Source organism: Danio rerio, chromosome 14 (genome assembly GCF_052040795.2).
Source record: "Danio rerio strain M-AB ecotype USA chromosome 14, GRCz13ab, whole genome shotgun sequence".
NCBI classification, from domain to species: Eukaryota; Metazoa; Chordata; class Actinopteri; order Cypriniformes; family Danionidae; genus Danio; species Danio rerio.
Window position 1 is genome coordinate 37,561,980 of NC_141034.1, and position 25,521 is coordinate 37,587,500.

The window sequence follows — 25,521 nt, forward strand, 5'->3', positions numbered from 1 at the left end:
ATTGTAACTTAATTCATCTTCAGAACACAAATTAAGATATTTTACTGAAAATAATGAAGATATTTTAGTGAAATCTGAGTTTCTTAATCCTCCATAGACAGCAAGGCTCCTGACTATGAGAATATGTTTATGTGTACATAAAACAAACATATCTTTATTCAACAATTTCTTTCCTTAGTGTCAGTATAGGGCTCATGTTTACGTGTCACACCTCTGACATGTAATGTAATGTAATGTAATGTGTATTTATATAGTGCATTTATCGTGTATGGCCATACACCCAAAGCGCTTTACAATCATGAGGGGGGTCTCTCCACACCACCACCAGTGTGCAGCATCCACTTGGATGATGCGACAGCAGCCACAGGACAACAGCGCCAGTGCGCTCACCACACACCAGCTATTGGTGGAGTGGAGAGACAGTGATCGAGCCAATTTAGTGGAAGGGAATGATTGGGAGGCCATGATCGTAAGGGCCGATAGAGGGACTTTGGCCAGGACACCGGGGTTACACCCCTGCTCTTTCACGAGAAGTGCCATGGGATTTTTAATGACAACAGAGAGTCAGGACCTCGGTTTAATGTCTCATCCGAAAGACGGTAACCTTGAATGCACTTGTGCATTTATTTAACACAGGAAGTCGCACGTGGGCATATGTCACTGCACAGAGCTTGTGAATGAGTGCCCTTTACTGACACTGAGGAGAAGAAACTGAATGTTTGTTTTATGTGAAGACGTATGGTCTGTGTTTGAGGATGTTTGAGTCAAACTTTGAGTCTGGATTAAAATAGTTCTGAAGATGAACATGAGGACAAGTAATAAATAACATAACTTCAATTATTGGTTGAACTTTTTAATTTTTTTATTTATTCATTAATGGTTTTTTTGTTGTTTCTGGAAGAAATTTGATTGGTCAATAACATGGCCAGTTATCGATTTATATTTGTATATAGACGGTTTTGTAGTTGTTTTATTTTATTTCTTATTTTGTTTTATATTAATGAATTTTTTTATTTCATTATTACATTTTTAACATTTTGTTTTCTAGTTTTGTGGCCAAATTGGATGGTGAGTGATAATGTTAATTGTAAACCCTGTATATATATCAGTTGTTCCCAGTAATCAATGGCCCAGAAGTCTCTCTGATCTGTCTCAAATTACATTTTCACAGAGACACATAAAAATATATGGACCTGGATTGGGAACGACTGAGATATATCTTTTTATTAATTAATTTATTATACATTTTATTTTAGCATGTAAAAGTGCAAGAATTAGTGCAAAAGCTGGTGTTAAAGTGCAGGAAGAGGCACATACACTATATAAAGGTCCAAATTGTTAAGTGCTTTATCATTTCTTTTTTTTATTTACAAGGAATTTAATTGGAGGTTATGGGGTGATTGGAATGACTAGATCCATCCGTTAAATTAGGACAGTTCTCCTCATTCCTCCTTGTTCTCGTCTGAAACATAAACAGAGACAATTTTAAAGCATGAATAGATGAAACAAATAACATGTAAAATGGAAGAACATAAGATTTTGTTTGGTTTCCATTTGTCTGTGTTGAAATGAGTAAGAGAAGTGGTGCTTATGCAAAAAATGGGAGATGGAAACACTAATTTGCTGAATAAACTCTAACTTGGGGGTGATCTGCTCTAACAACTTGATGGAAATGCACCTAACTAACGTCATGTTAAGATGAAAATCTGCCTTATGACAGTGTAAGATGGCTAATGTCAAATGAAATCTGCCTTATGACAGTGTAAGATGGCTAATGTCAAATGAAAGCTGGCTTATGACAGTGTAAGATGGCTAATGTCAAATGAAAGCTGGCTTATGACAGTGTAAGATGGCTGATGTCAAATGAAAGCTGGCTTATGACAGTGTAAGATGGCTAATGTCAAAATCTATTCGATACCCTAATCCACTTATGGGAACTGAGGTTCTGCAGTTCAAGCCGATCCTTTGGGTCCAACTGCAGACAGCCGTGGAAGAAATCGCAGCAGTCTGTGCAGAAAGAAGAAAGAGTTTATACATGCTTGTTTAAATGACATTCAAATTATCCTATACATTCATCTTTAGCCTAAGTGAAGATCTCACCTCTTGACAAGCCTTTAATCCTCAACCTTCTGTTGTTCATTCTAGGCAAGTCACTTTGTTCTGGAAATCTGTAGAAAACTAGCAGAAACAGAACAACTCCAAGTGACCAGACTGTCGCTGGTTCCCCGTGGTATCTTCCAGTTGACGAAAACTCGGGAGGGAAGTACTCTCTGGTGCCTGAAAGAGAATTTGTTTCCACCAACAGTATAGATAAACAACAGCGAATGTTTCACAGAAAAAAATAAATCAGCAGAGTTTAAGACCCTTCTTACAGCTTTGAAGGATGAACATACCTCTAAAGTATTGGAAACTGTCCTCAGTAAGAAGATCGCCGCACCCGAAGTCAATCAGTTTGACCTCAAGGGTGTCCGGGTTAATCAGCAAGTTCTCCAGCTTGATATCACGATGAAGAACTCCACGCTGGCAGCATGTTTGGGCTGCAACTGTTGTCTGGTACATGATTGTTCGTAGCTTGTTCTCTGGAATGATGCCTTCGCAGTCGAGAAGGAATTCATGCAAGCTCATGCAGGGTATGGGCTGCTCTAGCACCATGAAGTACCTATCAGCCTCCACCTTCCAGTCCAAAAGCTCGATGATTTCCTTAACCTTGGGGCCTTTATTGGCAAGAAAGTGCAGAGCGATCTCCAGTGGAAGTGGATCTTCAAACCCATCCTACAAGAAAGACAGTTGTGAAGATCATTTGATAGAAAAGGTATTTTCAATAAACAAGTCCTGGACAAACTGTTGGCAATGTCTATCACAAAAAGCATTTGTAGTCTACGATTAATATGACAAGAAGACAGTAAATGAGAGCACACTACTTACAACACTGATGAATCGCTTCTCCTCCTCGAAATCGGACAATTTTACTGCCACCTGAAGGCCATCTTCTAAACGAGTGGCTGAGAAAACGGCTCCACAGCCTCCTTCACCCAGCTGAGCTTCAATTGCATAGCAGTGGGAATTGATCTCTGTGAAAAGACAAAGAAGAGATGAGAAATCATCAGTGGTACAGTACCTTCATCTAAAACCTTTCCTCTTTCATATATAAATTGAGATACTACACTGAATATCTGTCCCTTAAAAGTTTATCTGATGGTAAAAATAAACAAATGAGTGTAAAATATTCAGTCTCACCTTTAAGGTTTAGTTCACCCAACAATAAACATTTACTCTCTATTTACTCAACCTCTAGTGTTTTCAAACATTTGTGAGTTTCCTTTGTTAAATGAAGAAATTTAGAAGAAAACTGAAAACCTGTAACCACCGTCTTCCACAGTAGGAAAACACATACTATAACAGTCAATAGTTACAGGTTTCAAGCTTTCCTCAAATATTATTTTTTTATTTTCAACAGGAAAAAGATTCTCAGACAGGTTTGGAACAAGTAAAGGGTGAGCAAATGATGACAGAAGTTCCAGTTTTGGGTGAACTATCCCTTAAATATGAATACGATATATAATAAATCTTCACAAATAGATGCATTTTCAGCTATTCCTGACAAAATGCATATTAAAGTCTGTTTAAAGCATAAACCATTGTTAAAATATGCATGTGTGTTGGATAACTGTAGGGTCGAGGTAGTAAACTCACCAATGATTTGTGTCTCTTTGTCCTCCTTCAATTTCTCAGGTTCAGCAGAGTCAACAAACAGGGGTTCATCATCACCACAGCCAGACTCAGCAGTTAAGAAGCCTGAAGAGAGATCATCACTCCAGCTCGACTCAACAGTTAAGAAGCTTGAGGAGAGATCTTCACTCCAGCTTGACTCAGCAGAGAAGAAGCTGAGATCCAGTGATGGTTCCTCCAGCGATGGTTCCTCACTGTGAACACTGACAGGATCTACCAGCGATGGTTCCTCACTGTGAACACTGACAGGCTCCTCCAGCGATGGTTCCTCACTGTGAACACTGACAGGCTCTACCAATGATGGTTCCTCACTGTGAACACTGACAGGCTCCTCCAGTGATGGTTCCTCACTGTGAACACTGACAGGCTCCTCCAGCGATGGTTCCTCACTGTGAACACTGACAGGCTCTACCAGTGATGGTTCCTCACTGTGAACACTGACAGGCTCCTCCAGTGATGGTTCCTCACTGTGAACACTGACAGGCTCCTCCAGCGATGGTTCCTCACTGTGAACACTGACAGGCTCCTCCAGCGATGGTTCCTCACTGTGAACACTGACAGGCTCCTCCAGCGATGGTTCCTCACTGTGAACACTGACAGGGTCTAACAGTGATGGCTCTTTACACCAGTCATCAATTTCTCGACCTAAAGAAAGGATTATTATATAAAAGATTTTAGTTTTATTCAAATAATATTTATTTATAGTTATTAAGCATATTAATGAATGCTGTAAATTATAAAGTGACTTTGACAGTGGTGTCAAACTCAAATGACATTGATTGAAGGTTTTAATATTTTATTTTACGTCATTTACATGAATAGCAATATTTGTACAATATTTCGAGTGTGTTTTGTGCTTGTACTTTGGCTGGTTTCGGCCTGTCATGGATTGACCTAAATAAGAATCACACTTACAACCTCCAGCAGGTGGAGACGAGTCCTAAAGTGTAGTTTATTCACTCATTAATTGTACACCTCTTTAACAATATCATGCCATTCTTTTTAATGGCCTTTTTGCTAGTTGTTAGTAGTGTATTAAGAAGATACGCAACATTTTAAAGTATTTTTGAAGAGTAAATTACCAGGTACAGTTTTAAAATTACATTCCAGATTCAATCCCATTATTGCATTTATCTCTTTATTCAAATCTTGCCAATAGGTGTGTATAGTATTACAATCCCAAAATATGTGAAATGATCAGCCAAAACAATTCCACAATTTCTCCAGCATTCATCATGTTTTGATCAAGAACACAAATTAAGATGTACTACAAATGGAACCTGAAAAAGTGTTGATATTAGAAATGTACCGAATTTTCAGCCACTGAACATTTGTCAGCTGAAAATATGTTATGCCCTTTAATGGACCCTTTACTTTTTGTGGATTCAGTCATTGTTGGGTTACTCTTTCAAATCTAGAAGCATTAACAACTTGTAAGCAATTCCATGCATATGTTTTTACCAAAATAGTGAAACTTTTTTTGAGTAGGCTTGTAATTTAATGAACTATAAAACTACTCAAAATGTCTCTGTCAATGTTGTCAAACAACTATATTTAATTTACCAAAGTCAAACAAGTGGCAATTTCTCATTTGTCACATTGTCACTACTGATTAAATTATTTCTTTTAGGCTGTGCAGTTTAATTCACAGAATTTCTACAAAGTATCCTGTATACTGTAAACTCATCAACCTTTTTTGGTCAAATCCACAATGTGTTCTTAATTTTCTCATTTAAAGTATACAAAATGTTTACAGACTGATATTTTTTTGATTCCTTAACTCTGTCTTTAGCTGTTTTGGAAAATATAAACAGATGTTCAAATATAATGTGAACATATACCTTATCTGTGAATTTATTTTTTTGAGTTTTTACTGAAATGACACATCCATAATGCTGGAATTGCTCTTATATCAAAATATATATATCACTATTGCTCAATATAGATAATAATTATTGAGATAGCATTTTTGCCAAATCGCCCTGCCCTACATTTTACTACCTTTCATGTCTTCGACTGAGCAGTCTCTTGCTGTGTATGGCGGATGAGGAAGCTCTCTGATTTCACATAAAGTACCCTAATTTGTTACTTAAGGTCTCAGGAATTAGGTTTTAATTTTTGAGCGAACTAAACCTTTCATTTTAAAGCAAAGAAAATTACTTTATGAAAAACGAATAGACTCCTTTGTATGGTGAATGTTTGACACCGCTGTGTTTAAACCGGTAGAATTGTATTAAAACCAATTAACCATATTCACTGTGTTTTGTAATGTTTTCTCCCAGTAAGGTAAAAATTAATCGTAGAGCTCTACACAGACTCCAGGTAAGAAAATAAATCACTTGTGTTCCATAAAATGGACATATCGTTTACCGTCACTGTTCCTCACAGGTGGTACATCATTCTGGACCTCTTCTTCAGTGTTGTTGGTGTCTCTTTCTCTCAGAAAGAGAGCAATTACTCCGAGCACGGTAAATAACATTTTTGGTTAAACTTGCGTACACTTATAGATGAGAAAATCCAAATAAACTTACAATAAACACTGAAATGTTCTGAAAGTAAAGCTAGTTTATCAAAGTGATCCTCAATAAACCATACGCTATCAATTGACAGTATTAGCAGAGCAAACTTTTTACAGCTTCTAGCTTTGTGTCAAATAAACGCAATGAGCAAATTTTTCACCGAGAGAGCTCTTTTGCTGTTGCGTCACGATCGAACCCGCGTTCCAACGTTCTACTACTGGTACGTGATTGGTCAGTTTTGTGACGTGGTCGGAGCTTTCGCTTAACCGAAGAAAAACAACATTAGCGTTTCCTTCACGGCTGTTTTCAAAGTAAAATAAAATTTGTAAACTTGTCCCGTTTGAAGAGTCTTTACTGTCTGCTTTGTGAGCCAGTGTTTCCATTTAAATCAGGGTCAATTTAAACCGTTCACAGGTAAGATATGTCTAGCATTCGTTTCTTACTTTAAATGGAAGTTGTTGGCTGTAAGCGCTTGTTTACACATTAAAACGCGAGATATGATATTGAATATCACATTAAATCATTTGATCTAACTTATCAAACCCCATTTACACTGCACATGCAGTTGCAAGTAACGTACGGTTAACGATAATGCTGAGATGGGGGCATGTATATTAATGAGTCAATAATCAGATTCATTCAGTAATAAAACTAGCTTTGTCTAAATCTGATTATTCATTAACTCATTTCACTAACGCTTGTTCCAGCAAATAGTAAACCAAAATGTGCAAATTCAGGCACAGACTTTTCCCTTCACTTTCTGTCTGGCTTTATAAATTACTTCTTTATTATTAGTTTGTTCTGAAATTTGATAACAAAGATACCAGCTTGTTGTTTTTCATTAAACATAATGATAAAATGAAAGGACTAATTTGATGTATTTATTTGTAAAAGCATACAGTTATTGCATTATTAACAAAAATATATAAATAACTATTAATAATAATCTACACAGGTGTTTAAATGACTCTTAATCTTAAGGTATGTTGTAAAATGTGAATAAATTATGTGAATGTAGGAAATGAAAATACAAACTGGTCAAAAAGGGCACTTGCCTAGTTAGAGTAGGACTGATTAGGGTCTTTCTGTGCACATGTCTGAGTGTCTTTAAGTTATTTTAATAATATTAAACATGGCTGTTCTTGGTTTATAGGAAGCAGAAGAAATGGACATGGAGAATGTGATGTGAAAGAGAGAAGATCAAACCCCCATATAGTACAAGTATGTAGTGGATTTTTGTAAGGTTGTTAATGGATGTTTTTAAATATTTACTGCAGGGATTATGACATGTTGCTTTAGTTGATTACAAAAAAATTTTTTAACTCTAAACAGACAGTGCCCAGCTTAAATGAGCTTTTTGAAAATTATGGATTTAAATTTTTCTGATTAAATGGCAATATGTATTGCAGAAATTTTATTAACACGCTTATTAAACAGTTAATGTAAGAGCATGCTCATTATCATAAGTACTAAGTAACTCATTAGTACTTGCTACAATAAATACTACTTAGTTGATCAAAAAGACCCAGTGGAAATGAGTAGCAAAACTTTAGGTTTGTTACTAGTAACAATAGAATAAAATAGAATTTAATTTAAATCTGTTTCTAGTACCAGTAAAATAGTAACTGCTCTGTTGTTTCTAGTTACAAATTTAAGATTTTTGCCGCTGATTTCCATGAGGATCTGTCTTTGTGATCAACTAATCAGATTTGACTAGTGTTTCAATTCCAGTTCTGACTGGAACATATATATATATATATATAGCATTATTCATTAATTACTAATCATTTTAGTAGTAGTTTTAAATTTAAGTACTAGTACTTTTGGTGATTACTAGTATCTTATATTAGATACCCTATCAGTATTAAAAATAAGTACTAGAAGTTCATAAAAAAATAATAATCAATAAAAAAATTCTTTGTAATAAATAATTATTTGTATCTGTTTAACAGGTTCTAATACGAAAAGAATATGTACCATATGCCTAATAATCTAATAAGAACTATTAACTATTGCTGGGTTTTTCAATCCTGATCCTGGGGACACACTACTCTACACTTAGGAGTTTTTTTTAATTATAATAAAATGAAACGGGGACACACTGGCTCAATGGTTAGCACTGTGGCCTCACAGCAAGAAGGTCGCTGGTTTGAGTCCCGGCTGGGTCTGTGTAGAGTTAGTATGTTCTGTATATGACATGTGATATAGGTGAATTAAATAAACTAAATTGGCCATAATGTATGAGTGTGTGTGTATGGATGTTTCCCAGTATTGGGTTGCAGCTGTCAGGGCATCTGCATAAAACATATGCTGGATAAGTTGGCGGTTAATTCTGCTGTGGCGACCACTGATAAATTAAAGGACGAAGCAGAAAGAAAATGAATGAATGAAAATAAACATTACATGCCAGGGAAGACAGAAATGCAGCTTTTTTATTAGAAGATTCAGAAATCAAATAGATATAAAGATTTAGATCTTCAAGACAAATCTGAAATAAAGGTTTACGCTTACAAATGTTGAGCCAAAAATTGAAGATTAAATAAGATCATTCATTCATTTACTTTCTTTTCAGCTTAGGCCCTTTATTAATCTGCGGTCGCCACAGCGGGATGAACCGCCAATTTATTCAGCATATGCAGCAGATGCCTTTCCAGCCACAACGCATCACTGCGAAACACCCATACATTCCCATTCACTACGGAAAATTTAGCCTACCCAATTCACCTACAGCACATGTCATTGGACTTGTGGGGGAAATCGGAGCACCCGGAGGAAACCCACGCAAACACTGGGAGAACATTCTTGTTGTGAGGTGACAGCGCCACCCACTGCCTACAGATGAAATGGATATGCTAAATTGTCTGTAGTGTTTGAATGCCATCGTGTATGGGTGTTTCCCAGTGATGGGTTGCAGCTGGAAGGGCATCCACTGCTTAAAATATAAGCTGGATAAGTTGGCGGTTCATTCCGCTGTGCTACAGAATTACAGAAACAAGAAAAAAAAAACTAGATAATAAATATATTTTAAGAAAAGGAGTAAGTAGTGAATGCAATTATACAAACTGACAAGTGTATGTGCAGGTATATCTATACACAACATTATATGTGCAGGTGTTATAAGCAAATTGGCATGTAAAGTATGTTGTTAAAGAAATTAAAAGTGTATAAAATGTAGTGATGTTTGTTTCACAGTTACTTACATAAAGTGTTCATGAGATGGATTGAGGGAAGAAACGGTTTCTGTGTTTGGCTTTTCTGGTGCACAGTGCTCTGTAGCGTCGACCAGAAGGTAAAAGCTCAAAGAGGCAGTGTGCTGGGTGTGAGGGGTCCAGAGTAATTTTGGCAGCTCTCTCGCTCTGGATAAGTACAGTTCTTGGAGAGTAGGGAGGGTTGTATTAGTGATTCGCTCAGCAGTCCGAACTCTTTGTCGTAGTCTTCAGAGATCAGATTTGGTAGCTGTGCTAAGCCAGACAGTTATTAATGTGCAGTGCAGCTGTTTGAGCAGCTCCTATAGAAGGTTGAACGTCATTTCATTTACAAATTCAAACAGTACTGCAATATGATACATAAATGTAAATTAAAAAAGCGCTCAAGACCTCTAATATTATCTGTAAATTTAAGATTGACAAGTAAACTACCATAATTAGTGTGTGTGAATAAAGAGAGAGTGTATGGGTGTTTCCCAGCACGGTGCTGGTTTGCAGCTGGAAGAGCTAGAATGCTAAAAACTCCACCACATGTATGCTTGTACATCAAACATTCAGCTTAATAACATTAAGCACAACTAATCTTTGTTAAATCTACAAATGTTGTCTTTTTTGGGCCTGACTGATCTCACTTGAAATGTTTTCACAGTAATCCACCTTAAAAAAAAACAGAATAAACACATCTTTTGTAAAAATGTGACTTTATTTCAACATTTAGTACAAAATTCATAATAATTATCATCAGTTGTGAGGCTTGTCACCCCAGCCTGATGTCAGTTTGTGTCCGTGTTCAGCTCAGCACCATCTTTACGATGGGCAGTTTCCAGTGGCACCACGTGGAGGAACGGACCTCGCCACCTATATATACAGGGTTTGGATTATCACTCACCATAAAATAACCTATATCACCTACATATAAGATCACTAGTCAATAAATGATGATTAATGATTAGACTAAAGATGGTTACTAAAGCTGATGAGAAGTATATTAAAGCAAACACTAAAGATTGTAACTTAATTCATCTTCAGAACACAAATTAAGATATTTTAATGAAAATAATGAAGATATTTTAGTAAAATCTGAGAGTTTCTTAATCCTCCATAGACAGCAAGGTTCCTGACTATGAGAATATGTTTATGTGTACATAAAACAAACATACCTTTATTCAACAATTTCGTTTCTCAGTGTCAGTATAGGGCTCGTTTTCAAGTGTCACACCTCTGACATGTAACCTTGAATGCATCTGTGCATTTTTTTTTAACACAGGAAGTCGCACGTGGGCATATGTCACTGCACAGTACTTGTGAACGAGTACCCTATACTGACACTGAGGAGAAGAAACTCAATACAAATGTTTGTTTTATGTGAAGACGTATGGTCTGTCTTGAGGATGTTTGAGTCAAACTTTGAGTCTGGATTAAAATAGTTCTGAAGATGAACATGAGGACGAGTAATAAATAACATAACTTTAATTATTGGGTGAACTTTTTAATTGTTGTATTTATTTATTAATGGTTTTTTTTGTTATTGGAAGAATTTGATTGGTCAATAACATGGCCAGTTATCGATTTATATTTCAATATAGACGGTTTTGTAGTTGTTTTATTTTATTTCTTATGTTGTTTTATATTAATGAATTTTTTTATTTCATTATTATATTTTTAACATTTTGTTTTCTAGTTTTGTGGCCAAATTGGATGGTGAGTGATAATGTTAATCGTAAACCCTGTATATATATCAGTTGTTCCCAGTAATCATTGGCCCAGAAGTCTCTCTGATCCGTCTCAAATAAAATTTTCACAGAGACACATAAAAATATATGGACCTGGATTGGGAACGACTGAGATATATCTTTTTATTAATTAATTTATTATACATTTTATTTTAGCATGTAAAAGTGCAAGAATTAGTGCAAAAGCTGGTGTTAAAGTGCAGGAAGAGGCACATACACTATATAAAGGTCCAAATTGTTAAGTGCTTTATCATTTCTTTTTTTTATTTACAAGGAATTTAATTGGAGGTTATGGGGTGATTGGAATGACTAGATCCATCCGTTAAATTAGGACAGTTCTCCTCATTCCTCCTTGTTCTCGTCTGAAACATAAACAGAGACAATTTTAAAGCATGAATAGATGAAACAAATAACATGTAAAATGGAAGAACATAAGATTTTGTTTGGTTTCCATTTGTCTGTGTTGAAATGAGTAAGAGAAGTGGTGCTTATGCAAAAAATGGGAGATGGAAACACTAATTTGCTGAATAAACTCTAACTTGGGGGTGATCTGCTCTAACAACTTGATGGAAATGCACCTAACTAACGTCATGTTAAGATGAAAATCTGCCTTATGACAGTGTAAGATGGCTAATGTCAAATGAAATCTGCCTTATGACAGTGTAAGATGGCTAATGTCAAATGAAAGCTGGCTTATGACAGTGTAAGATGGCTAATGTCAAATGAAAGCTGGCTTATGACAGTGTAAGATGGCTAATGTCAAAATCTATTCGATACCCTAATCCACTTATGGGAACTGAGGTTCTGCAGTTCAAGCCGATCCTTTGGGTCCAACTGCAGACAGCCGTGGAAGAAATCGCAGCAGTCTATGCAGAAAGAAGAAAGAGTTTATACATGCTTGTTTAAATGACATTCAAATTATCCTATACATTCATCTTTAGCCTAAGTGAAGATCTCACCTCTTGACAAGCCTTTAATCCTCAACCTTCTGTTGTTCATTCTAGGCAAGTCACTTTGTTCTGGAAATCTGTAGAAAACTAGCAGAAACAGAACAACTCCAAGTGACCAGACTGTCGCTGGTTCCCCGTGGTATCTTCCAGTTGACGAAAACTCGGGAGGGAAGTACTCTCTGGTGCCTGAAAGAGAATTTGTTTCCAACAACAGTATAGATAAACAACAGCGAATGTTTCACAGAAAAAAATAAATCAGCAGAGTTTAAGACCCTTCTTACAGCTTTGAAGGATGAACATACCTCTAAAGTATTGGAAACTGTCCTCAGTAAGAAGATCGCCGCACCCGAAGTCAATCAGTTTGACCTCAAGGGTGTCCGGGTTAATCAGCAAGTTCTCCAGCTTGATATCACGATGAAGAACTCCACGCTGGCAGCATGTTTGGGCTGCAACTGTTGTCTGGTACATGATTGTTCGTAGCTTGTTCTCTGGAATGATGCCTTCGCAGTCGAGAAGGAATTCATGCAAGCTCATGCAGGGTATGGGCTGCTCTAGCACCATGAAGTACCTATCAGCCTCCACCTTCCAGTCCAAAAGCTCGATGATTTCCTTAACCTTGGGGCCTTTATTGGCAAGAAAGTGCAGAGCGATCTCCAGTGGAAGTGGATCTTCAAACCCATCCTACAAGAAAGACAGTTGTGAAGATCATTTGATAGAAAAGGTATTTTCAATAAACAAGTCCTGGACAAACTGTTGGCAATGTCTATCACAAAAAGCATTTGTAGTCTACGATTAATATGACAAGAAGACAGTAAATGAGAGCACACTACTTACAACACTGATGAATCGCTTCTCCTCCTCGAAATCGGACACTTTTACTGCCACCTGAAGGCCATCTTCTAAACGAGTGGCTGAGAAAACGGCTCCACAGCCTCCTTCACCCAGCTGAGCTTCAATTGCATAGCAGTGGGAATTGATCTCTGTGAAAAGACAAAGAAGAGATGAGAAATCATCAGTGGTACAGTACCTTCATCTAAAACCTTTCCTCTTTCATATAGAAATTGAGATACTACACTGAATATCTGTCCCTTAAAAGTTTATCTGATGGTAAATAAACAAATGAGTGTAAAATATTCAGTCTCACCTTTAAGGTTTAGTTCACCCAACAATAAACATTTACTCTCTATTTACTCAACCTCTAGTGTTTTCAAACGTTTGTGAGTTTCCTTTGTTAAATGAAGAAATTTAGAAGAAAACTGAAAACCTGTAACCACCGTCTTCCACAGTAGGAAAACACATTCTATGACAGTCAATAGTTACAGGTTTCAAGCTTTCCTCAAATATTATTTTTTTATTTTCAACAGTAAAAAGATTCTCAGACAGGTTTGGAACAAGTAAAGGGTGAGCAAATGATGACAGAAGTTCCAGTTTTGGGTGAACTATCCCTTAAATATGAATACGATATATAATAAATCTTCACAAACAGATGCATTTTCAGCTATTCCTGACAAAATGCATATTAAAGTCTGTTTAAAGCATAAACCATTGTTAAAATATGCATGTGTGTTGGATAACTGTAGGGTCGAGGTAGTAAACTCACCAATGATTTGTGTCTCTTTGTCCTCCATCAATTTCTCAGGTTCAGCAGAGTCAACAAACAGGGGTTCATCATCACCACAGCCAGACTCAGCAGTTAAGAAGCCTGAAGAGAGATCATCACTCCAGCTCGACTCAACAGTTAAGAAGCTTGAAGAGAGATCTTCACTCCAGCTTGACTCAGCAGAGAAGAAGCTGAGATCCAGTGATGGTTCCTCCAGTGATGGTTCCTCACTGTGAACACTGACAGGCTCCTCCAGCGATGGTTCCTCACTGTGAACACTGACAGGCTCCTCCAGCGATGGTTCCTCACTGTGAACACTGACAGGCTCTACCAGCGATGGTTCCTCACTGTGAACACTGACAGGCTCCTCCAGTGATGGTTCCTCACTGTGAACACTGACAGGCTCCTCCAGCGATGGTTCCTCACTGTGAACACTGACAGGCTCTACCAGCGATGGTTCCTCACTGTGAACACTGACAGGCTCCTCCAGTGATGGTTCCTCACTGTGAACACTGACAGGCTCCTCCAGCGATGGTTCCTCACTGTGAACACTGACAGGCTCTACCAGCGATGGTTCCTCACTGTGAACACTGACAGGCTCTACCAGCGATGGTTCCTCACTGTGAACACTGACAGGCTCCTCCAGCGATGGTTCCTCACTGTGAACACTGACAGGGTCTAACAGTGATGGCTCTTTACACCAGTCATCAATTTCTCGACCTAAAGAAAGGATTATTATATAAAAGATTTTAGTTTTATTCAAATAATATTTATTTATAGTTATTAAGCATATTAATGAATGCTGTAAATTATAAAGTGACTTTGACAGTGGTGTCAAACTCAAATGACATTGATTGAAGGTTTTAATATTATTTTAATATTATTATTTATTTTAGGTCATTTACATGAATAGCAATATTTGTACAATATTTCGAGTGTGTTTTGTGCTTGTACTTTGGCTGGTTTCGGCCTGTCATGGATTGACCTAAATAAGAATCCCACTTAAAACCTCCAGCAGGTGGAGACGAGTCCTAAAGTGTAGTTTATTCACTCATTAATTGTACACCTCTTTAACAATATCATGCCATTCTTTTTAATGGCCTTTTTGCTAGTTGTTAGTAGTGTATTAAGAAGATACGCAACATTTTAAAGTATTTTTGAAGAGTAAATTACCAGGTACAGTTTTAAAATTACATTCCAGATTCAATCCCATTATTGCATTTATCTCTTTATTCAAATCTTGCCAATAGGTGTGTATAGTATTACAATCCCAAAATATGTGAAATGATCAGCCAAAACAATTCCACAATTTCTCCAGCATTCATCATGTTTTGATCAAGAACACAAATTAAGATGTACTACAAATGGAACCTGAAAAAGTGTTGATATTAGAAATGTACCGAATTTTCAGCCACTGAACATTTGTCAGCTGAAAATATGTTATGCCCTTTAATGGACCCTTTACTTTTTGTGGATTCAGTCATTGTTGGGTTACTCTTTCAAATCTAGAAGCATTAACAACTTGTAAGCAATTCCATGCATATGTTTTTACCAAAATAGTGAAACTTTTTTTGAGTAGGCTTGTAATTTAATGAACTATAAAACTACTCAAAATGTCTCTGTCAATGTTGTCAAACAATTATATTTAATTTACCAAAGTCAAACAAGTGGCAATTTCTCATTTGTCACATTGTCACTACTGATTAAATTATTTATTTTAGGCTGTGCAGTTTAATTCACAGAATTTCTACAAAGTATCCTGTATACTGTAAACTCATCAACCTTTTTTGATCAAATCCACAATGTGTTCTTAATTTTCTCATTTAAAGTATACAAAATGTTTACAGACTGATATTTTTTTGATTCCTTAACTCTGTCTTTAGCTGTTTTGGAAAATATAAACAGATGTTCAAATATAATGTGAACATATACCTTATCTGTGAATTTATTTTTTTGAGTTTTTACTGAAATGACACATCCATAATGCTGGAATTGCTCTTATATCAAATATATATATATCACTATTGCTCAATATAGATAATAATTATTGAGATAGCATTTTTGCCAAATCGCCCTGCCCTACATTTTACTACCTTTCATGTCTTTGACTGAGCAGTCTCTTGCTGTGTATGGTGGATGAGGAAGCTCTCTGATTTCACATAAAGTACCCTAATTTGTTACTTAAGGTCTCAGGAATTAGGTTTTAATTTTTGAGCGAACTAAACCTTTCATTTTAAAGCAAATAAAATTACTTTATGAAAAACTAATAGACACCTTTCTATGGTGAATGTTTGACACCGCTGTGTTTAAACCAATAGAATTGTATTAAAACCAATTAACCATATTCACTGTGTTTTGTAATGTTTTCTCCCAGTAAGGTAAAATTAATCGTAGAGCTCTACACAGACTCCAGGTAAGAAAATAAAGCACTTGTGTAACATAAAATGGACATCGTTTACCGTCACTGTTCCTCACAGGTGGTACATCATTCTGGACCTCTTCTTCAGTGTTGTTGGTGTCTCTTTCTCTCAGGAAGAGAGCAATTACTCCGAGCACGGTAAATAACATTTTTGGTTAAACTTGCGTACACTTATAGATGAGAAAATCCAAATAAACTTACAATAAACACTGAAATGTTCTGAAAGTAAAGCTAGTTTATCAAAGTGATCCTCAATAAACCGTACGCTATCAATTGACAGTATTAGCAGAGCAAACTTTGTACAGCTTCTAGCTTTGTGTCAAATAAACGCAATGAGCAAATTTTTCACCGAGAGAGCTCTTTTGCTGTTGCGTCACGATCGAACCCGCGTTCCAACGTTCTACTACTGGTACGTGATTGGTCAGTTTTGTGACGTGGTCGGAGCTTTCGCTTAACCGAAGAAAAACAACATTAGCGTTTCCTTCACGGCTGTTTTTAGAGCAAAATAAAATTTGTAAACATTTCCCGTTTGAAGAGTCTTTACTGTCTGCTTTGTGAGCCAGTGTTTATTTTAAATCAGGGTCAATTTAAACCGTTCACAGGTAAGATATGTCTAGCATTCGTTTCTTATTTTAAATGGAAGTTGTTGGCTGTAAGCGCTTGTTTACACATTAAAACGCGAGATATGATATTGAATATCACATTAAATCATTTGATCTAACTTATCAAACCCCATTTACACTGCACATGCAGTTGCAAGTAACGTACGGTTAACGATAATGCTGAGATGGAGGCATGTATATTAATGAGTCAATAATCAGATTCATTCAGTAATAAAATTAGCTTTGTCTAAATTTGATTATTCATTAACTCATTTCACTAACTCTTGTTCCAGCAAATAGTAAACAAAAATGTGCAAATTCAGTCACAGACTTTTCCCTTCACTTTCTGTCTGGCTTTAATAATAATATTTATTTGCTTATTTTTGATTAAATTTTATTCCTCTGGCTGTTTTGTGTATTTTTTTCTCTACTTGTATAATATGTACTGTTGGCATAGGGTGTGATTTGTTGTTCTCGTTGTAATATGCGTTAATATGCAGTTTTTTTTTTTTTTTTTGCTTTATTAACAAGAACCAGCATATAAAGTATAATTATACTACAAAATCACTACACAGTCCTTAACAGGAAAGATCAAATAAGGAACGTACATAAAGAAAGTAAAAGAAAGACAAGACAGGGTACATATTTATCAGATTACATACAAATATAATATACATATTTTTCCATTTTAATTGTTAACAGAGGATAATGGTGCACTTTTAATATAGAAAATACATGTATACAAATTTTAATGAAAAGGGTTAAGGGGGGGGGGAGCATAAATTAACTGTTTATAGACACAAATCATTATATATATATATATATATATATATATATATATATATATATATATATATATATATATATATATATATATATATATATATATATATATATTTAAATCTCTTTTTTCATCACCATGATGCAAGGTTTGCTTTTGGCAAAGTTACATTTGTGTATGTGAAATTTACATAATAACAAAATTAATAGTATGATAAAACCAGCATCTTTTAAAGAGCGATCCTTAACATAATAACCCAAAATCACATATTTATGAGATTAGGAAAATGTTTTTTAAATATTATGAGAAATAAGAGTTTTAACATTAATCCAAAAATGTTTTGTATATTGACAAGACCAAAATAAATAAGAAATCATTTCATTAAAGCTTTTCACAAGTTCATATGCCATTAAAAAAGGATAAACGGCTTGCTTTAATGGCTCCTACTCTAACACAGTGTTGTTTTCCAGGACCTGTTAAGAGAGCTTATATTTTGTCTCATTTTGATAAGAAAAATGTGTATGATATTAGAAACAGTTTTCTTTCATATCCTGTTAATCCTAAATGTAAAGAAGTGCACTAAAATTATGAATCACATTTATCCTGCAAAAGAATTTCTAAGGTTAAAACTCAACATTGGTGTCGGTGCCAATAGCCTAATGGTTAGTGCGTCGAAACATAGAATAACACATAGCTCGCAGCAACTCGTGTTCGATTCCGTCTCGAGGTCCTTTGCTGATCCTTCCCCGATCCTTCCCCTATGTCTGCTCCCCACACTTATCTGTCTCTATATCTCCACTGTCCTATCAATAAAGGTGAAAACCCCTAAAAAATAATAAAAATAAATAAATAAAAAAAACTCAATATTGGTGACTCAAATATTTGCCAGTTTTGTCATTTAGATATTGAAATAACTAAACACTTGTTTTTTCAATGTAATGAGCTACAAAGACTTTGGGATGAAGTATTAGTTTGGATATAACAGAAAATATCTAGAAGACATTTCTTCTATTAGGAAATTAATAAGTTTGGCCTAAAACTTAAGGATAAAAATTTTTGTGTAAATTTAATTTAAATTTAATTTCCCCAAGACTAGTGTGTTTAAAGAAGAATTTGTAATATATTTAAACACATTAAGAGAGATCAAAAGCCAAAAAGCAAGATATTTATATTCATCATTAGAGGATTTTGGTTTCATATTTGAGCTTAAACTCCCCTGCTACTTAATTTTCTTTATCATTTTTTTTTTTTGTAAATTTTTGTTATTTTATTTATTGATTTGTGTTGTAATATTAATGAAGATGGAAAGATTGTGAATTTATGTAAATTGATTATCTCAGTCTTTTGTGTAATTTTAAAAAGTATTAATGCCTGTTTGTTACTGTTCAAGCATTTAATAAAAATAAATAAATAAAACGAAATATATACAGTTGAAGTCAGAATTATTAGACCCCCTGTTTATTTTTCCCCCCAATTTCTGTTTAACTAAGACACGATTTCTTCAACACATTTCTAAACATAATAGCTTTATCAAACTCATTTCTAATAACTGATTTACTTTATCTTTGCCATGATGACAGTAAATAATAGTTGACTAGATATTTTTCAAGACACTTCTATACAGCTTAAAGTGACATTTAAAGGCTTAACTAGGTTAATTAGGTTAACTAAGCAGGTTAGGTTAATAAGGCAAGTTATTGTATAACGATGGTTTGTTCTGTAGACTATCGAAAAAAAAATAGCTTAAAGGGGCTAATAATATTGACCTTAAAATGATTCATAAAAAATTTAAACTGCTTTTATTCTAGCCGAAATAAAACTAATAAGACTTTTTCCAGGAGAAAAAATATTATCAGACATACAGTGAAAATTCCCTTCCTCTGTTAAACATCATTTGGAAAATATTTAAAAAAGAAAAATAAATCTAAGGGGGGCTAATAATTCTGACTTCAACTGCATACGGCTCCCACTGAAGAGCCACAATGCGGCGCTGCAGCAACAGTGAACTGCGAGGTTCCCGATGCGGAAGTGAAATATTCAACCCTCGGAAGTTGTTTGTTTTGGTGACCGTCATAAGGGCAGACATTTTGGCCAAGGTAGACGAAGATTTTTATTATGATTGAAGAATATTACGTTAAATAGACTACTGCAACAGTTTCTTTGTGTTTATACGCTTTTATTTCAGCATAGTCATGTGGTGGCACGAGATATTGCCAGGCTTGGCTATCATGACAGTTTGTCTGTACATTCCTGGCATTGCGACGGCTCAAATCCAAAAGTTCACAAACGGTGGGAAGGTGAGCGAGGATGAACAAGATGTTTAGATTGACTCTGGTTATTGAGACATGTTTTTAGGAGTTAAGGGTTATATTTGAAAGCTATATCTGTGTATATGTCCACTGCCGCATTTAGCACTGCTCTTTTAAACTTTAGGAAAAGCGGGTTGTACGGGCGGCTTATCAGTGGTACCTTATGGAGAGAGACAAGAAAGTTTCTGGATGCAATAAACATTACGTCTCCAAGGTATGAACTTCTGTTAATCTGCATTAGTGTTGATTGTGTGTATGCATTAACTCAGTCCACTTTAATTATTCTTTTTGTTCTTTTCACAGGGACTTGAAAACATCAAGTAAAATGTCACAGGGATGAAGCTGAAATGTAAATTTTGTCCAGTCATATATTAAAGTGTTGTCCTTAAATTATTCATTTGCTTGCTGTTGTCATGTTTGGAGTATTTTACAGCTACATTGGACTGTTATGATTACACTTGCCTGTCATCACTGATTGAATATGTCAACATTTGTTTAAGTTTGTGCTTCAAGTTCATGGTTAATGGCTGAATTACTAGATTATGTACCTTATTTACATGACATTTTAGTTCAGGAGTTCCCAAACTTTTTAAACCTCGACCCTCAAAATTACAATGCTAATGACTCGCAACCCCCAATATTCTTTGAAGTAGTTGAAAATATATAACTACAGTTACACTACAGTGCACACATACTAATAGGCCCAAGTCTATTATTCAAGTTCATTGTTTAATTTTGGAAACGGCACTCATGACCATCCTCCATGTTCAGTTGAGGCCTGTATTTATTTTTAATGGACATAAGTGCAGTAAAGGTGTTAGAAAGTTTAACCTGGTGTCATAAAATCAGTGCGCTGCTTCTTTAATATAATCTAATCACTCCAGGGCTCACAAACAAAAGTCATTAGGCCGATAGCCGTTCATTTGCATGTTGTTTTTTAATGTTTATTATTAGCATGTTAACAGTGTTACTAGGAACTATTACTTTGTTTTTCAGTAGTTTATGGATAAATTATGGTCAATTTATTAGTTTATTTAAATGAATTAGATTTTTGGAAATCGCCAAGCGACCCCCACTTTGGGAACCACTGTTTTAGTGGATAGAGATTTGTTAGGGGGAAAATCTGTTTATCATTTACACTCGGTAATAAATAATTCCCTCTTATACATTAATCAGTGTTCTCATTGTAAAAAATGCCATTTTAAATGTTATGGTCAGTGCAAGAAAATTGATATCAGGATTCATTTTCCCATACAAATATCTACAAGTCAAGATGTATTTACTTCAGCTGCAAAATTAAGACTTTGAGAAATTGTGCACATTTAAGTTTAAATTACAGAAATAAACATCTTTGGTGCTGTATGAAAATTACCATTAAAATTGTGATGAATTCCTTTTCTAATTAATTTGTCTAATAATAATCTAACTTTGCTTTAAACAAATTTGACATACAAGAGTTTGTCCATATTTTTGCTTCTTGCATGTTAAGAATCTTTAAACATTAGTGCTTGAAATCAAAAAGAAATCCATACCCAAGTTGTACTTTAATCTTATATTACATCACAATATTTAAGCTTGTAATCTCTTTAATTTTTGCATTAGTCTTTAAAAGCTTTTCAAAAGTCTTACAATGACTTTGATTACAAACACAGCAATGTATACACATAAATTGTCTACAAAATGTACAAAAGTAATCCTAAAATTTGATTGAAACAAATCTACAGTAAGCATACTTTAAGTGCATAGATGGGCTGTGATATTTATATATTATTATACAGGATGCATAGACTCCTTTGACAGCTTCCACTGGAGCATCAGCAGACGTAATACACAGTAATCCAGTCAAGAAATGCTGTTATTTAGTTAAGAAAACCATGAGCACTTCTTACATCTATTTAGTAGTGGAGTGGAGAAAACCGAGATGACGATCAAGAAGTATGTGGACACTACTTACATTACTTTCAAACCAGAATGCTTAGAGCTCTCTTCATGACTCTGACTGTCACAGAATTGTGATTGCCAGGCCTGGGAAAGTAATGTAGTAAAAGTTCTTCAAAATCATAACATGATACTCAATTTTGCTCAACTCTTTAAAAATGATTCACATGACTAAAAGCTTGACTTACAGTATGTAACCCTGACACACATCCCTCATAGCAGGAGCTTTTGAGCTGTACACGACATAATGCATATAAAATTATGAAAAGATAACTGTCAGTGAAACTTTAAGTCACCTTTTGATCACTTCTGAGCAGACTCAGACTCCAAATATTGTTTTTGCTGCAAGATGGCAGCTGATGTAACTGGAAAATTTTGGTTTCACTTTTTTTGTCATCTGTTTTTATGGTCTACAAAATTTTGAAACCAGGCTGTGAACATTCGTGTTGTGCGTATATATATGAAAAAACATCATGTAATGTTTGTAAAAAAGGCAGATCATGCCAGATTTGATAGTATTGTCAACTTCAAAATCTATACTTCTCTATAATAATAATAAAAAAATAATGAAAGAAGCACACCCAAATTTACTCTACTAATTGTCAGGCTAAAAGATGACAGATTATTTCTGGCAGGCTACAGTGTGCATATGATGGACATGTCACTATCCTATGAGGCCACAGGGAAAAAAAAAAACTAAATGGTAATGAAGCAACACAACTGACATTTGCAGTTCAAATAACAGTTCCATCATGGTGAATGCAATATGCCCGCATAACATTATATCCACTTTATTTTTTATGTGGTTTAAAACATAAACATCACATTTTCCGTGAATTTGAGGGTGTGTACACTGTAAAACTTGCTAGGTTATGCACAATGGGCACAGCTAGTGTTTTACAGCCAATATGAAAAATGAAAGGTTTGTGACTTTTCAATTACATACAGTTCCTTTTACAGCAACAATGTTATAATGTAATTACAATATATTCAGTTAAATAGACTTAACTATTTATTTAGCTGTTCAAGTGTAAATCAAGATGAAGGACCGTGTAACCGCTATTGCCACGAGGATTCAGGCTAGCACAGAAACAGTCATATTTTAAAGAGATGGCGGAGGAAATGGAATTTAATGCAGTGCTTCTTGTCCAGTCTGAGACCCACTTCATATCATATCTTAGCCAAGCAGTGAAGATCACAGATTTTTAAAGAAATCAGATCTTAAACAGGCCAATTTTATAATGGAAAGACCCGAGCTGAAATTAAAATTCTGTGTGCATATACCCCATTACTTCATGTTGTCCTGTTAACGATTAAACTTAAAAACCATTCAAGTTAACATAATTAAATTTAAGTTGATTGAACATTAAACAATTAAGTCACAACAAAAACAAAAACTGTGTGGTTTCAGCTCATTTTAAATAAATAGTTTAACAAGCAGCAACGGCCATTTGTTTGAGTGCAAAATTACGTTTGCTGCTTGTTCAAAATACTTATTTAAAATGAGCTGAAACAACACAATTCTTGAGTTTTTTGGGGGACAACTTAATTGTTTTATGTTCAGTACATGTACATTTTAAAAAAACTATTAAGTTAACTTCATTTTTTTAAGTTGTCCCAACATAAATTATGTGGGTTAAGTCTAGATTGGATCCGCGGCCGGCCGGAGCTGCGATATGTACATCAATTATAGTAGCATTTTTTATGACACTGTATAACAATAATTAATATTTTTACAGTACTGTCACGGTTGGGTTTAGGGTTGAGGTAGACATTGAAAAATACAATTTATTGGGTAATTTAATAGATAGCTTAAATAATACTCGGTACAATACTGTTTTCACGTTACTGTGAAGGTTGGATTTAGGGTTAGTGGTAGACGTTAATAAAATACAATAAAAGGGAAATTTATTAAATAATATAAATAATTCTCTTTACTTCCGGTCGCAACCAAATTCTATCTAGCAGCAACCAAATTATGTGGAACTCATCATTTTTACGGCAAAGGGTTTACTCAGGTTTTTGTAATCACTTTTTACATTGTAAAAATTCTAAGTCCAGTTTACCTAAAAAAAAAATTAAGTATTTCTGTTTTAACCTAAAGCTGTTAAGTTTACTTTTTTTTTTAGAAATATACACGCAGTTCAGTTACTTAATTTGAAGGCAATGAGTTTACTTACTTTTTCAACTAATGGCTTTTTTTTTAACAGTGTACAGTGCAAGCCATTGCAGGTACTGTACAAGTAAAAAAAAGAATTAGGAGCAAATGACACCAGACACAGGAAAATTACATAGGGCCCATATTTACAGTGGGTCACGTGACCCATCCATTTATTTAACGCAAAACACGCATTACAGGAATTGTATTGCAGTGATTTCTGAATTGAGTTCTACTAATCACAGTTTGTTATTTCTGATTTTAAAATGTACACATCAGTTGAGGACTCTCGCTGTGTATTATACATTTAAACACTCTAAAGTAAAATCTGTGTCTTATTCAACTTTTGCATCGTCTTCTTTTTAAAAAAGAAAAACAAGGACAAACAGACTGAAAACTGACTTCTGCAGGACTGCCTACTTCTCGTCTTTGCCTTTGGTTTTTCGGTAAACCATTTCCCTGAAGCTGGAGAGGATTTTGCTCTCCCTCTTCCTCCTTTCCTCCTGGTTAAAGGACGCAAGTGCTCTCTTCTCATCAGCACTGTAGATCTGGTTTTCCTTTCTCAGACGCACAGCCTCCATACGCCGATGTCTGACGGCATAAAGAAAAATCATTTTAAACAGATAATATTGATTAATAGTCTATGTGGCTGGAGGCACATAAAACATACCCCAGAGTGATTAGTGTTAGGGATGGACGATATGGGCTAAAAATTATATAACAATATTTTCTGTTATTTATTGCAATAATAATAATAAGTCCAGGAAATTTGGTTATTTTACACACATTAAAATATATCTATAGTGTAATGCTAATTGACCCAGTCTTTACAACCTAAAATTACATGATTTCATTTTGTGATATTAAACAATATCTGGTCATACGAACATATTATTTTAAATGTTGACTGGTGTTATGAGGTGACTTTAGAGATAAAGTATGTCAGGCAGAGTGAAAGTATGTAAATCTCAGTTAGTAAACTGGCTCAAGCATGAGAAAACTACCGCACTTGTACTACTGCAATAGTAAATAATTGTACAGATCAATTATAAGTTTTATTGTTAATAATTTATAAAACAATTATGGGGTTAACAGTATATTACTAATAATAAAATATCACTCTTCCCTAACTGACAGTTAAATAAATAAACCAGTGACAAAGCCAAAGCAAGAGAATGAGAGAGTGAGTCTTTGTCTAAAAGCTATATAATCATACCTGCTTCCACTCATGACATAGCCAGACTTCTCAAACTCCGCGATCTCATTACTGGTCAAGCCGATTTCTCCTCTTCTTGGGATACGTTTTCCTGCTTTGACGAACTCTGCCATGGCGGCACCTTCACCTGGCAGTAAAGCGTGGCCAAAACTACAGAAAACACAACAGAAAGTTGTAACTCAGTTCCAGGGGTATGTTGAAAAATGATATTGAAACGTAAAGCAAGAAGCCTCAAGTTCTCACTCTAAAGGTTTATCATCTTGGGACAGGTGAGTGAGCGGGGCATCAGGACCAACCACATGTTCTCCAACACAAGTTTTCTCCACCCAGGAGATTTCATTGGCGTCCTCTTCTTCCTCCT

The 25,521-nt window shown here is 35.1% G+C and overlaps 3 protein-coding genes and 1 long non-coding RNA gene across 5 annotated transcripts in view; 1 reads left to right on the forward strand and 3 right to left on the reverse strand.

The window, feature by feature from the left end:
- LOC147840846 (uncharacterized) overlaps nt 1-25,521 on the reverse strand; it is a 69,084-nt gene that overhangs the window by 7,338 nt on the left and 36,225 nt on the right. The window lies entirely within an intron of this gene.
- Nucleotides 1,336-16,794, reverse strand: LOC141377552 (uncharacterized). The gene is given in 12 exon segments (XM_087281790.1): nt 1,336-1,730; nt 1,855-2,007; nt 2,101-2,277; nt 2,394-2,772; nt 2,926-3,069; nt 5,615-5,635; nt 11,929-12,053; nt 12,147-12,323; nt 12,440-12,818; nt 12,972-13,117; nt 13,738-14,457; nt 16,197-16,794. Coding segments are annotated over 11 exon segments (2,484 nt in total). The 5' UTR covers nt 16,306-16,794; the 3' UTR covers nt 1,336-1,730; nt 1,855-1,900.
- On the forward strand, nt 19,542-21,020 carry ndufa1 (NADH:ubiquinone oxidoreductase subunit A1). 2 transcript variants are annotated; one of them, NM_001167855.2, is given in 4 exon segments: nt 19,542-19,635; nt 19,725-19,836; nt 19,973-20,062; nt 20,152-21,020. In NM_001167855.2, coding segments are annotated over 3 exon segments (216 nt in total). In that variant the 5' UTR covers nt 19,542-19,635; nt 19,725-19,731; the 3' UTR covers nt 20,173-21,020.
- nkap (NFKB activating protein) overlaps nt 24,085-25,521 on the reverse strand; it is a 7,860-nt gene continuing 6,423 nt past the window's right edge. The window contains 3 exon segments of the mRNA NM_001003414.1: nt 24,085-24,535; nt 25,161-25,310; nt 25,404-25,521. The exon segment at nt 25,404-25,521 is cut by the window's right edge and continues 71 nt beyond it. Of these exon segments, the coding sequence (NP_001003414.1) occupies nt 24,361-24,535; nt 25,161-25,310; nt 25,404-25,521 (443 nt within the window). The 3' untranslated portion in view covers nt 24,085-24,360.